This window comes from Nannospalax galili, unplaced genomic scaffold (assembly GCF_000622305.1).
Source record: "Nannospalax galili isolate Female #2095 unplaced genomic scaffold, S.galili_v1.0 scaffold37, whole genome shotgun sequence".
NCBI lineage: Eukaryota > Metazoa > Chordata > Mammalia > Rodentia > Spalacidae > Nannospalax > Nannospalax galili.
Window position 1 is genome coordinate 464479 of NW_008339765.1, and position 13290 is coordinate 477768.

The 13290-nt window shown below is 38.7% G+C and overlaps 1 protein-coding gene across 2 annotated transcripts in view; it reads right to left on the bottom strand.

The window, feature by feature from the left end:
- The window catches only part of Dpp10 (dipeptidyl peptidase like 10), a 1579922-nt gene that overhangs the window by 120374 nt on the left and 1446258 nt on the right, over positions 1-13290 (bottom strand). For both annotated transcript variants that reach the window (XM_008834544.1, XM_008834545.2), the window contains exon 8: positions 2584-2704. In XM_008834544.1, the coding sequence (XP_008832766.1) occupies positions 2584-2704 (121 nt within the window). The remainder of the gene's footprint in view (positions 1-2583; positions 2705-13290) is intronic.

Below are 13290 nucleotides of genomic sequence, written 5' to 3' on the forward strand. Positions count from 1 at the left end.
ATTTTAAATGACTTTATTAGACAATTGCCCTTAATTTTTCTTAAATTTTCCTTAAAAATGGAATTGCCATGACCCCCTACAGCTTTCCATGAGAACTGGGATCTCACATATCTCCATCTGTGTTCAAGGCAGGGAAACCAACACAACACAAGTACTTACCTTGTTGGCTTTAAAGAATCACAGTGTCATCCATGATAGCTGCTCACAGACTGTGAAATGTGCACACTTACACCAACCTCTCCCCTCCGTGAGATTGCCACTTTCGGTTCCTGTACTCACTGTGCCAACTACCTCTACTCATTAAGGGATTCATACCTGGAGACACAGTCATTCTTAGGTTTCACTCATGCACCCCCATCTGCTTAACCATTCAGACCCAAGTTACCGCTTCATCAATTTTAAAATCTTCCCTTCCAGTAACTGCTTTAACCCCAGTTCCACTGAGCATTATCTCCCAATAGGACACAGAGAATATCTTATATAATAATGCTCCCTGGCCTTTCTGCTATTCAGTAAAGCTCCACACCATAACCAAAATGACCCTTTAACATGGAAGAGCTAATCTTATTGCTCCCCTACTTGACACACTTCTCCTGTTTCCCTATTTACCAGCAGCAAGATAACAGAAGTCCTCACTCTTTTACAGGTCACTGTCTACTCAGTTCTTACCTTCTTCTTCTGTCTCAATTTTATACTTCATTTCTACTAAGTAGACCTGAATTCCCCACACAGCTGTGCTCTTTAACCCTTCTGTGTTTCTGCAAGTTACTTCCTGTGCTTGAATTTTCCTTTCTAGTTTCTTCACATGTATAATACTTTGCATATGCACATGTATGATGTATGTGTATGTATACATGTGCCTGTGCATTCCTGTGAAGGCAGGTGGGCTCATACATGTCACAGCAAGCATGTGAATGTCAGCAGACAGCATCAAGTGTCAGTCCTCATCTTCTACCTTACTTGAGATGGATCTCAATTGTTGTTGACCTCTAAATATTCCAGGCCAGCTGACCTACAAGCTTCTGAGAATTCTCCTGTCTCTGCCTCCCATTTCTCTGTAGGGTTATAGATGTGGACTACCATGTCCAGCTTTACATGGCTTCTGGGGTTTTGAACTCAGTTCCTTATGCTTGTGCGGCCAGTATTTTACTCACTAAGCCATCTCCCTTCCCAATACTTCTTAATATTTCAAGACTTCCTTTTATGAAAATGCTTTCAAAATCCTAGAGTTGGCTAAGACTCATCACTTAGCTCTATGAACTTACAGTCACTACAATTCAACGGCTGGATATAGCCTCCTCATCACAGAGGGGCAAGGAAGGTTGAAGATAAGAAGCTTATCTTAGTGTCTGAGCTTCTTCAGGTAACGACATTTCTTAATTCTCTCAAACTAGATCACCAGAAAGGCTCAGGGCTGTTCTATATCCACCTCTTCAATACAGTGGCTGTGCACAGTGCCTCTCATAACTTATCATTCGAAATAGGAATGTGTAGCCTGCACTTTTCACCAAAGAATGCTCCTGTGTCTTCATGAATTGCTCTTTTTTTTTTTTCACTTTTACAGTTTTCTGGTCATGACCAGTTCAGAAACTCATTATCCCATGTAGCTCTCACTGCTCTGTAAGATAAAGGGTGGCCAATAAATTTAGTAATATCTGATGTTGGTATGTACATGGGAAACTGTTATAGATATACAGACACACAGGTACAGCCACTTATATCAAGCCTGTAACTATTCCTACAGAACAGTATATAAATTTAAAATATTACAATGCAATAAAAAAGTTCAACGTAGCAAAATCTTTCACTCAACATAAGATCCTCAAGGACTATAGTTTCTTGCTCATGGCTATATCTTAGTACCAGGATTGGAGCTGGACTACATACAATTGGATGTCAGTAATGACCATTGAGGGAGAAGCTGCATGGACGGATGGGTGCTTTGAATAATTAATGTATAATTAAAAATATCAGTATGGCTTTATAACTCTGGCAATACAAAATATTTTCTACTTGCTTTGTGACATGTAGTATCAGTGTGCTTTATCAGACTTGCTTTGAATGGTCTTAGACTAGAATGTTTTCTGTCCAGATGAGTATTGAGAAGCTAATTTAAAAAGTTGTGTTAGGGGCCATTGAGTTGGTTCAGTGGATAATGGTTCTTGTTGCCAACCCTAATGACCTGAGATCAATCTCTGGTACTCACATGGTGGAAGGAAAAAATTGACTTCTATAAGCTGTTGTCTGACCTCCATAGAAAGAAAAAAAAATCAGCATGTAGTTCCAGAGTGATATAACAATTTAATTTTATTGGTTAAATGTCATTACCATTAAAACTGGTCTAGCCTCACTAAAGTACATACACGTTCAGACATGCCCATTCACTCATATAACATGCAATGTTGTATCAATGGCTATGAATAATAGCCAGGCAAAATACGAGTGTATTCAATAAGAAAGCATGTGGACAGTCCTGAAGGGAAGTGAGGAGAAGAAAGGAAGGTAAGAATGATCAGGTTTTTCCTTTAGGTTTTATGTAAATTGATTATTTAATTCTTTGGAAACTAGATCTGTTCAACTCACCTTCATATAACCAGTCAGCAATTCCATTGAAAATTATTCCTTCTTTTCCTGAAGATGTGAGTCGTAAGGAGCTGCTCTTGATATCAGGTTGATAGTAGATATTATTTTCAAAAATATAAATCTGAATCAAGAAATAGAGGAAACAAAGAAAATTCCAAGCATGTTAATATGCCTTTTAAAAGCATTTGTATTAGGAGATGTGCACTGAATAGCTAATGATTTTCTTTGCCTGTTTTCAAACTATTTTCATGTGAAAATAGTTTATATTTGTATTGCATCAAATGATTAATACCTGTATCCATCCTCACTGTATCAATATCAAGCTGTCATTTGGAAACTATAGGACATTCTATACTGATGCTTTTAAATTTATATTTTCATCAACAGTATTTCATCTACTCAATTATGCTGCTCCCACACCACAAAATTGCTTTGGCTATGAGATATTTTGCATACTCAAGAGACTGATAAATGAAACTAGATGTCATTTTAGTAACAGCCAACTGACTCTTAGAAAGGCTTCAGTGTGGGCTTATGCATCAAAAAATGTGCTTAGTGATCAATAAAATAGTCTTCAGAAACTCTAATTCTGTCCATATTGAGTCACAGATTCACTGATAATTAGCAGTAACACTACAATTCTTCTGAACAGTATTCAAAACACAGTAGTCCATATAACAATATCCCTGGCAATTCCTCTTTAAAGAAAAGAATACTATAACCTCATGCTTGAGAATTGAAATTTTAATTTGTGTATGTCTGTGTATGCATATTTGTGTAGGGAAGTGTGAATGCATTGTTACAAGCAGGTGGAGGATAGCCTTGGGTGTCATTCCTCAAGAGCCAGCCATCTATCCACGTTTTCTGGAGACAGTCTCTCAAAGGCCTGGAATTCACCAAGTAGGCTAAGCTACCTGACCAGTCACTGTCTTCATCTTCCCCAACACTAGGATTATAAGCTCATGCCACTGTGCTCAATTTTTCTCACGTGGGTTCTGGGGGCTCAAAATCAGGTCCTCATGCTTAAGCAGTTACCCACTGAGTCATCTCCTCAACCTGTGAAGCATTTTAATCTGAACATATCATGCAGTGTTCCAAAATAACTTCAGCAGCAGGAGTTCCAATAAGAGGATCAATAGTGCTCACATGAAAGGAAATGTCTCTGCTGTATAAAAAATCAGTACAAAAGTAGTAATAATTCACTTGTTAATGTCTTTAATGTCAAATGCTTGAAGTTGTTCATCCATATGGTATTGCAACCATTCATAGAAACAAATTTCTTCTACATATTAGAAAAGTCAAATACTGTCAATTCTGGCCTAGTTGATTCTAGATCAAATGTTCCACAAAGAAGGTGTAAAACAGCTAAATGCCCATTCATTCAGCTTGCTCTGAAACAAAGCATATCAAAGAGAATTAACAAAACTCAAGAACTTCCCAAACAATTGTCTGAATAATAGTGAAAGCAATATTTCAAGTAAAAATAAAATAAAATAAAATTCTTAGAATCTATAAAACACCCCTGATACTCTATTTTAAATTGGGGAACTTGGAAAGAACTAGTGCTAGGTATGTCTAATTAATCACTCCTCCAATCTCTTGTATTAGTGGTAATTGTGTCAGCCTAAGAATGAGAATGTTCCCTGGGGTGTAGAATTAGAGTAGGTTTCTTACAATCAGGCAATATGAATTTAATTACAATCATAATGACTTTGATATTTTCCTTGACCTTTCTACATCTCAGTTTTGTTGTGTATAAAATGTGGGCAAGAATTACGAATGTCTTACATATCTACTGTTGGGACTGAGATGGTGAATGTTCAGAGCAGAAGACACATCACACATGGCTATCTCTACATGCAAAGCTGACTTTGTACATATTAACATACTTCAACATCCTACGCTTTTGGATACAAACTGTTTTTAAACTAAGGAATTCAGAGCAGTAGTGTGATAGCAATAGTAGTGGTGAGGACAGGAGGAAAAGCAGGAGGAACTGTGAAGGAGGGAGATTAACAAACTTCATTACTGTTTGTATTTAAGTTTCGAATTTTTGAGGTGACAATAAGAAATAGACTTATTACTGAAAGCAAGGGTATCACACATGTAAAAGCTCAGTCTTAGATCAGGTGTTCTCAGTCTGGGGGGAAGTTTGATTTAAAAACCTCTGCAGTAACAGAGTAACTGAGAAAAAGTATCAATTTCATTCTAGGTAAGTGAAGCGTAAGTGAGGTGTGATATAGGACAAAACTGAAAAATTAGGAAAATCAAGGATTTTAATCTTTTCTCTTTGCTTGTCTGTAGAACTCTGCAGGCAAAGTTCTACTGATAAGTTTGTGTTTAAATGCTGACCATCACAAGAGAGGGGGCAGAAAGATTGTAAGAGCCAGGGAGGAGGTGCATGACCATAGGGAAACAGAGCTCCTAGGAACCTGCTCATATTGTTCTATGGCAATGGTGTCAGCATACACAAGTCCCACGCAAACTCAGGCAGACAATAATCCAGCATAGAACTGGGAAAATGAACAGCAGATCCCAATCTTAGCTGAAGTAATGTGGCAACTGATAGCTGTTAGATGAAGAAGAGCTGATATTCCTAAAACAAGGGACTATCTAGATAGGCTGACTAGACTCAATGGATGGACTTGCACTGGGGAACGTTGGAGACACTGACAACCCAGTAGACCTTAACAGGGATGACTGAGTATATGGGGATCCAGGGTGTGTGGGAACTATGGGAAGGTGTCAGTGGGGACGGGAGTATAAAGAAGATTAAGATTTTTTTGATCAGTTCTGTATGAAATACACAAAAAAATCAATAAAAAATTAAAAGATGCTGACATAACTAGTTAGTCACCTGTGTTGTGGTTTCTACCCCTTAACAGAAGCTTTCTCTTTTGCCTGAGACAGACTTTTAACATGTTTTTCAAACCTAGAAACATTTGCTATTAGCCAACCAAACAAAACGTTATAACCCAGTACCAAAGGTATAAAATGTAAAAGCTCCTTCCCTTCTGTGTCCACACTTTGAGATATGAGTCCCCTGGACCAGGGTGCAGCTTTAATAAAACCTGCTTTAGGACATTTCTGGTGTCTTGCCTCCTCTTCCCCGCTACAGGTATACAGTCTTTCCTAAAAAAAAAATATTCCTCTTTTGTATCCGGAGCTTCTAACATACCTTGTGAATGATGACTGCATCATGCACACCCAGCCACCCCAAGCTATTGCTGTGGAGTAAGCTTTTGTTACACAAAGTCGTACTGTTTCAAATCCTTTGTGTGCATAGATATTTAAGACTCAGGAATTAAACTAAGCTTAAAAGGCTCAGGAAATTAAGAAAAACTCACAAGCCTAGGGAATTTCATGAAATTTAGAAGATTCACATGGCCACTTCTCACAGGCATCAAAACAATATCAATTGCTTGGGAGAAGATACTCGTGACCAACCTGCCTGATTCAAGTTGTTCAATTAGCTTCTAGGATGCAGCCTTTGTGAGTTTTCATCCTTGTGGGGGTTGCTTCTCAGGGGTGCAGCTACCTTTGAGTCACCCATGCTCCTGTTAATAATTCTACCCCACAGTCCTATAAGTAACCCCATAAACTCACTAGCTCAATATGATAGACTTGGGTGGAATTCTTTGTTCTGTCATTCGTGACTGTATATGGGGTGAATAGGTATTTGTTTACTTCTCCCCAGGAAAAGTCACACAACACTTATGTTTCTAAAGAGGAAATAGAAAACCTTCCAAGTCAAATAATTAATAAAACATCCATGATTTCAGCAGATGTATAAATTATCCAAATCTATTGGCCAGTAATTACATTTATATTTGAAGAACAGATTAGATGGGATTCAGAATCCATATGCTACTGACATCTGCTCCAATGTGGAAGAAAAAGCAACATGTAAGCCGAATGTTAATACCATTTCATCCAAAGCTGCCAGTCCACAGATTGTCCCCAAGATCATCGTTTTTCAACAGACAAATATAAATTAATAGCCGCCTTTGCAAAAGTGTACATTTTGAATTTCCCAATTTATTTTCAACTATCTTTTTTTTTTCATTGAATTGGTTTGTTTTTTCTTCTTTTTTTTTTTTCCTCCCCACTGGTAATCACAGACCATAGCCATGACCTTGACAAATGGAGAACTGCTCATACTTCCAGGTACCAATGGGCAGTCTGAAAAAACTAAACTGGATCCAAATGGAGTCACTGAGAGATACAACTAGATTAATTTATCTATTTTCAATTTTACTTTTTATTTTTATGTATGTGTATGATTCTGTGTGGTATATTCACATGCATGCAGGTGATGGGGAAGGCTAAAAGAGACTTTTAGATCCCTTGGAACTGGAGTTACAGGCAACTGTGAGCCACCTAACATGGGAGCTGGGAACTGAACTGCCTTCTGCAAGAGCAGAAAGCTATCTCTCTAACCCCTGCAACTAGATTTCAGTCACACTGGGAAAAAAAAAAAAAAAAAAAGGCAAACCCTAATGTCATTTATCCCTGTGTTACTGATTAAACTTTCCTAGTATTTTGAAATGATTAATCAATTCCTTCTATGAGCCACCTAACTTGACAAATAGAAATAAATAGCTACTTGATGAGTTAACTTTCAAATTCATAGATCATGCCAACCATCTGGTGTTTCAAAATCCGCATTCTTAATCTATCTACAAAATAATTTAAAAAGTGTAAAGCCACTGAAGGGCACAAGAGGACAACCAAACACAATGTATGATCTATGCCGTTAGGAAATATGTAATAAATGTCAAGAAACTATTTTAATTCATGGGTTTGTCGATACCGCTCACCGCCAAGTTCTGCACATAACATGGTGCTGACAGGCAGGAGTCTGTGATTGTCTTTATATTTTTGAGGCAAACTTTTGTTGTGTGGCCCAGCTTGCCATGAACTTAAAATACCCTGTGTAGAAGTCTTTAAGAACCAAAATTTAAAAGATTTGTTTTCTTTTTAATTATGCATTTGTGTGTGTATTTTTGTGAGTGTGCATATAAGTGCATGTACTTGTGGAGGTCAAAAGTATATGTCAGATCCCTTGCAGCCAGAGTTACAGGTGACTTTGAGCCACCCAACATAGATGCTGGGAGCTAAGCTTGAGTCCTTTGTAAGGGCAGCAAATACTCTTAACCAGTGAGTCATCTCATCTGTCCCAAGACCCAATTTTATTTTGCCATCTTCTCCTCTTCCTATAACAACCAGTAGCCAGAGTTACAGCTGCTGGGCCCATGAGCACCCAGAAGTGTCTGGTGTTAAGATGGTGAACAGACTTCCTTTCCCTGCATGAGCACATTGTGGTGGACAGAGAGCTAGTGCTGTCCTTGCTCTCTCTGTAGTACGAGCTGCCTTTCACTTCACAATCTTCCTGCCTTCCCTGATTATTTCTATTTCTGAGATTACAGCAGTTTGCCCACTACACTGGTTAAGAAATGGCCAGGTTTGCATCCCAGCACCCACATGGCAGCTAACAACTGCCTGTAACTCCAGTCCCAGGGATCCAACAGCCTCTTCCGACCTCTACCGGGATTGCACAACACCGGTGCACTCACCTACATGCAGGCAATACATGCATACACATAAAACAAAAATAATAAATAAAATTAAAAAAAAGAAATAAACATTTCATCCTAAAATTCATTAAGATGTGGAGCTGGTGGTAAGTACTGTGTACATAAACTGTTGTGCCTGATTTGAGCAGTAGCAATGTCTTGTGATAGAAGCATCATTACAAACCTTTAGCCAACATAAAAGAAAAATAAGAATGTGAATGTAGATGAATCATAAATCTAACTTTACCAAAATATTATGCCAAGTTATTCTTTATTTTTGTGGTCTTTTAGGCTAAAACTATAAATTGTCTAAAAATTTCTGCCATGGATTTGGAGAGACTGCCCAGTTTTAAGAGCACTGTTGCTCATCTGTAAGACTAGAATCTTGGCACCCACATGGCATACAACTACCTGTAATTCAAGTTCCAGGGGATTCAGCACCCTCTTCTGGCCTTGTGGACAGTTGCTCTCATGTGCACATGCCTACACAGAGAAACACACCCATACACATCACTTTTAAAAATTAAATCCTTCAGAAACAAATCCTGAACCCTTTGTGATACTACCGGAGACAGGCCACATCAAGATAGAGATAGTGAGGTATTTAGACTGTGTTTCACTATCGTTTGCTTTGTGGGAAAGAAATCGCAGTAAAAGCTGTCCCAGATGACAGTAATTGCTGATCAGGATACAGGAAAATTCAGTAGCTTTCCATTTTTCATATGTACACATTTTCTTTATTTACCTATCTATTGAAAGACAAATAGATTGCTTCCGTGAACTGGGTATTACAGAGAACACCGCAGTGTAAGTTACTTGTCTGTCTTCTGGAAATCTTCCTCTTGATTCTTTCAAGCAAGACTAAGACATGTCATTACATCTCACAGTGTATCTCTATTTTTACTTTCTTGAGGAAATCTCATACTATTACACATTGTACCGCCTCTAGGTTCATTGATACCAACAGTGTAGAATTCCTCTACATCCCGGTCAGCTCTTACCTTGGTTGTGTGGTTAGCTTACTTCACTAGCAGCAGTCCAGGAAAGTGTGAGGCAAGGCCTTCTAGTCATTCCTTTCGGTAGCCCCCTTTTGATTGGTGAATACATTTATATTTATATGTAAATTATTGATATTCACATGTTTTTAAATAAATTTCCAACATTAATTTCAGAGAGAATGGAAAATTATCACAGTGACAGATAAATTAGTCCGGCATGTGGCTTACTGAATAAGTGTTTATCATTATTTTTAGAATATTTTTAAGAGTTTGTTTATTTCTAATTATATGTGTTTATGTGCATGTGAATACAGTGCCAGATGAGGCCAGAAAAAGATGTTGGATCCCTCCTGGAGCTGGAGTTACAGGCATTTGTGAGCCATTTTAGTGGGTGCTGGGAACACATCTCATCTCCTCAAGAACAGCAAGAGCTTTTAACCATTGACACACCTTTCCAGGCTTTTATTATTCTTTTTTAAGTGAGGAAAATTATGCTTCTGCCTTAACCTACAGCAGTGTTCTCCTTACGTGTAGTACTAGAAAACTCTTGGTTGTAGAGCATTTTCCTGTATAATGTGGGGTGATCATCTGCATTCGTGATTTCTACATGCAAGATATGGGGGAACATTCTCTTCCCCTTTTTGCCTTAATTGTGATGGTTAATGTTGTCAGCCTGGCAAGATGCACAGCCTCCTGAAGAAAAATCTCTGGGGATGTGTGTGAAGGAATTTCTAAATTGGGTTAATTGAGGTAGAAAGACCTTCCCTAACTGTGGGCAGCATCATCCCATGGACTGTGCTTCTGATTAAATGAAAAGGAGAAAGGGCACTGAGCACCAGCATTCCTCTCTGTGGTTCCTAACTTCCGATGCAGTGTGCACAGTGGCTTTATGCTCCTGCTTCCATGCCTCCTTCCATGTTCCACAGTATTCCTATGAAATGCAAGCTGAAGTAAACTTTCTTTGCTTTTGGCCAGGCATTTACTCATAACAAGAAAAAACTAACTAATAATGTAACCAAAATTGTTTCCTGATATTTCTGTATATGTCCCTTGGCATAAAGAAAGCAGCACAGTCACCAGCTTCTAAAGAAATACTGATTTAAGATACATAAGCTCTTTACATGAGCATGTTTCATCAATAATAAAATTCCCCAAGCCTTTAAAAGCTCATTTGTAATTTGCTGTTTGAAAGCACTTCCCTAAGTGTTCCTGGATTTCTAGTAAAGATTTATTAATGAGTATTCCCTACCCTCAAAAGCAATATATTTTATGAGAGAGAGGAAGGTAAATGTCAATGAAGAAAAAGTTTGGATTACAGGGCTAAGCTATGAATGCAGAGGACAGGATGTATGGTTTGGTTCATCATGACTGCTGAAGACACTGACTTTACCCTATATTATAAAGAACAATAAATCATTCTATGGTTTTAGAAAAATAAGGAATATACTACAGCCTGAGGAACAGAAGGAGCTAAAGCTACAATGTGGAAATACTTGGGGGCAGAGATATGTAGAGTATCTATGCACGAAGTTCAACCTGGTGCCAGGCCAACCACAGAGAGTCAGAGAGTGCAACATCAAACTGTTTTCCAGTAACTGACCAGTTGAAGTTTTTTTTTTTTTTTTTTTTTTTCTTGATCTTGTGGGTAATTTAATAAATGTTTTGGAAATGCTTAGAAAACTAAATGGTGGTAATAAAATAATGGATGCTGGACATGGGGGACTGCTAGCAGAAAGATTAATCAAACATTCTGCCTAATAGGAATGGTCATTTTCAGAAATTAAGTCATTATTTCTAATGTGTACATAAAAACCTTACTAGTAATATGCTGGCAAGTCTTGAAGTCAATGTTTTAGTACATTTCATTTGGAATTATTTTCTAATTTTTAATTTTCTTACAAAGTAACAGGTTTCCCTATGACATTTCCATAGATGCTTTGCTTTAAAGGACCCACTCCATCCTCTCCCCCATCTCCTTGGCAACACTCCCTGCTTGTACCCTTCCTCCCCTTGTAACCCATCTATTTTCCTGACATGTCGTTCTGTTATCCTCACCACTCACCTTCCTTATAACCTTTCTCCCCTCTCATGAGTCTCCTTCAACTCTGTGACTTCTATGCACATTCATTTCCCCATGAAAACACATATGAAAATTAGAAGTGAAGTTCTTCATATAAAAGCAAACCTGTGGCATCTGCTTGGCTGAGCTGGGGTTACCTTACTTAGAATATTTTCCATTTCTATCCATTTCCCTGCAAATTTTATTTTTATCTATGCTGAATGGAATTTTATTGTGTGTATGTATTACATTTACTTTAATTAGTCATCTATTGATGTATATTCAGGCTCAGTTCATTGTACTGTTAAAGTGAAGAGACCATCAATGACCACGGATGTGCAAGTGTCTCTGTAATAGGCTATAGAGTCCTTTGGGAGCAAGGCCAAGAGTGATGTAACTGCAAGAAGTAAACATCGGCAAAGCAAAATAAAGCTGCCAATCAATAAATGGGCCACTGAACTGAACTGATAGTTCTCTAAAGAAGAAACATAAACAGCCAATAAATCTTTTTAAAAGCATTTAACACACCATCCCTAGCCATCAGGGACACATAAATTGAAACAACTTTAAGATTCCATCTCACCTCTGTGAAAATGGCTATTATGGAGGAAAACAAAGAACAGCAAGAGCTGAGAGGATGCAGGAAAGGGCAGCCCTTATCCACTGCTCATGGGAGTGTGAGGTGGTGGACCAAGTTGGAGCTTTATAACTTTACCATCTAAAGTGAAGTACTTCAAATTTGCTCAACTCTGGGAGTATGTTCTTCAAATCAGATGCACTTTGCAACATTTGTCCTACACAACAGAACTTGGATATTCATACCACCAAATCTTGAGTTTCTTTTGGCTCTTGTCCTAGTTTGTTTCTCCATTTCTATGACAAAATACTCTAACCACTACCAACTTGGGGAAGACAGGGTTTATTCAGCTTACATCTCCTGGGTCACAATTCATCAGGGAGCCCAAGGTAGGAACTCAGGCAGGGCAGGAACCTGGAGACAGGAGCTGAAGCACAGGTTATTAGAGGAACACTGCTTACTGGCTTGCTCTCTTGGCCCCCCTCAGCCTGCGCCACCGACAGTAGACTGGGCACTCTCACATCACTCATCAAGAAGATGCCCTTCAGACATGGCCACAGGCCAATCCTATGGAGCAGTTCCCCAATTCTGGCTCCCTCAACCCAGGTGCATCAAGTTGACACTAAAGTTTGTGACATCCAGCACAGTTCTCTAGAATTATGGGAAAAGAGAGTCTCAGTTGAGGAATTTCCTAGTTCAAATTGGCCTGTGGGCATGTCTGTGGGGGATTGTCTTGATAATTGATTAAGGATGACCCAACCCACTGTGGGCAACACCATTCCCTAGGCAGGTGGCCCTGGGCTTTATTAAAAAGTGAGTTAGGCATAAGTCTGTAAGAGAGCCACCATGCTGTATTTCTCCATGGTTTCCACTTCAAGTTCCTGTTTGAGCTCCTGATTTTACTTTTCTTTAATGATGGAATATTTTCTGGAAGTGTAAGCCAAATATATAGTTTCCTTCCCTAAACTGGTTTCCGTCAGGGTGTATGTCACAATAACAGAATGAAACTAAAACACCAGCTTCTCCACTTCTTTAAAAAAATCAATATTACAGGGGCTGGAGAGATGGCTCAGCAGTTAAGAGCACTAACTGCTCTTGCAGAGGACCCAGGTTCGATTCCCAGCACCCACATGGCAGCTATGAACCGTCCTTAACTCCAGTTCCAGGGGAATCCAACACCCTCTTCTGACCTCCATGGGATTGCAAGACGTGGGTGCACTCACATACATGCAGGCAATACACTCATACACATAAAATAAAAATAATAAAATAAAATATATTTAAAAAAAGAATCTCTACTATAGTAAACTGAATATTCATTATTAAAATGAATGTTATGCTGGGGTAGAGTTTTAGCTCACTGTGTAAAGTGCTTGCCTAATGTGCATGAAGCCCTGGGAACAATCCCAAGCACTGCACATAATCTTGCCACACCTGAAAAGTCAGTAGTAGAATGGTGGAGGCAGGAGAATCAGAAGTTCATGGCCAGGCTACATG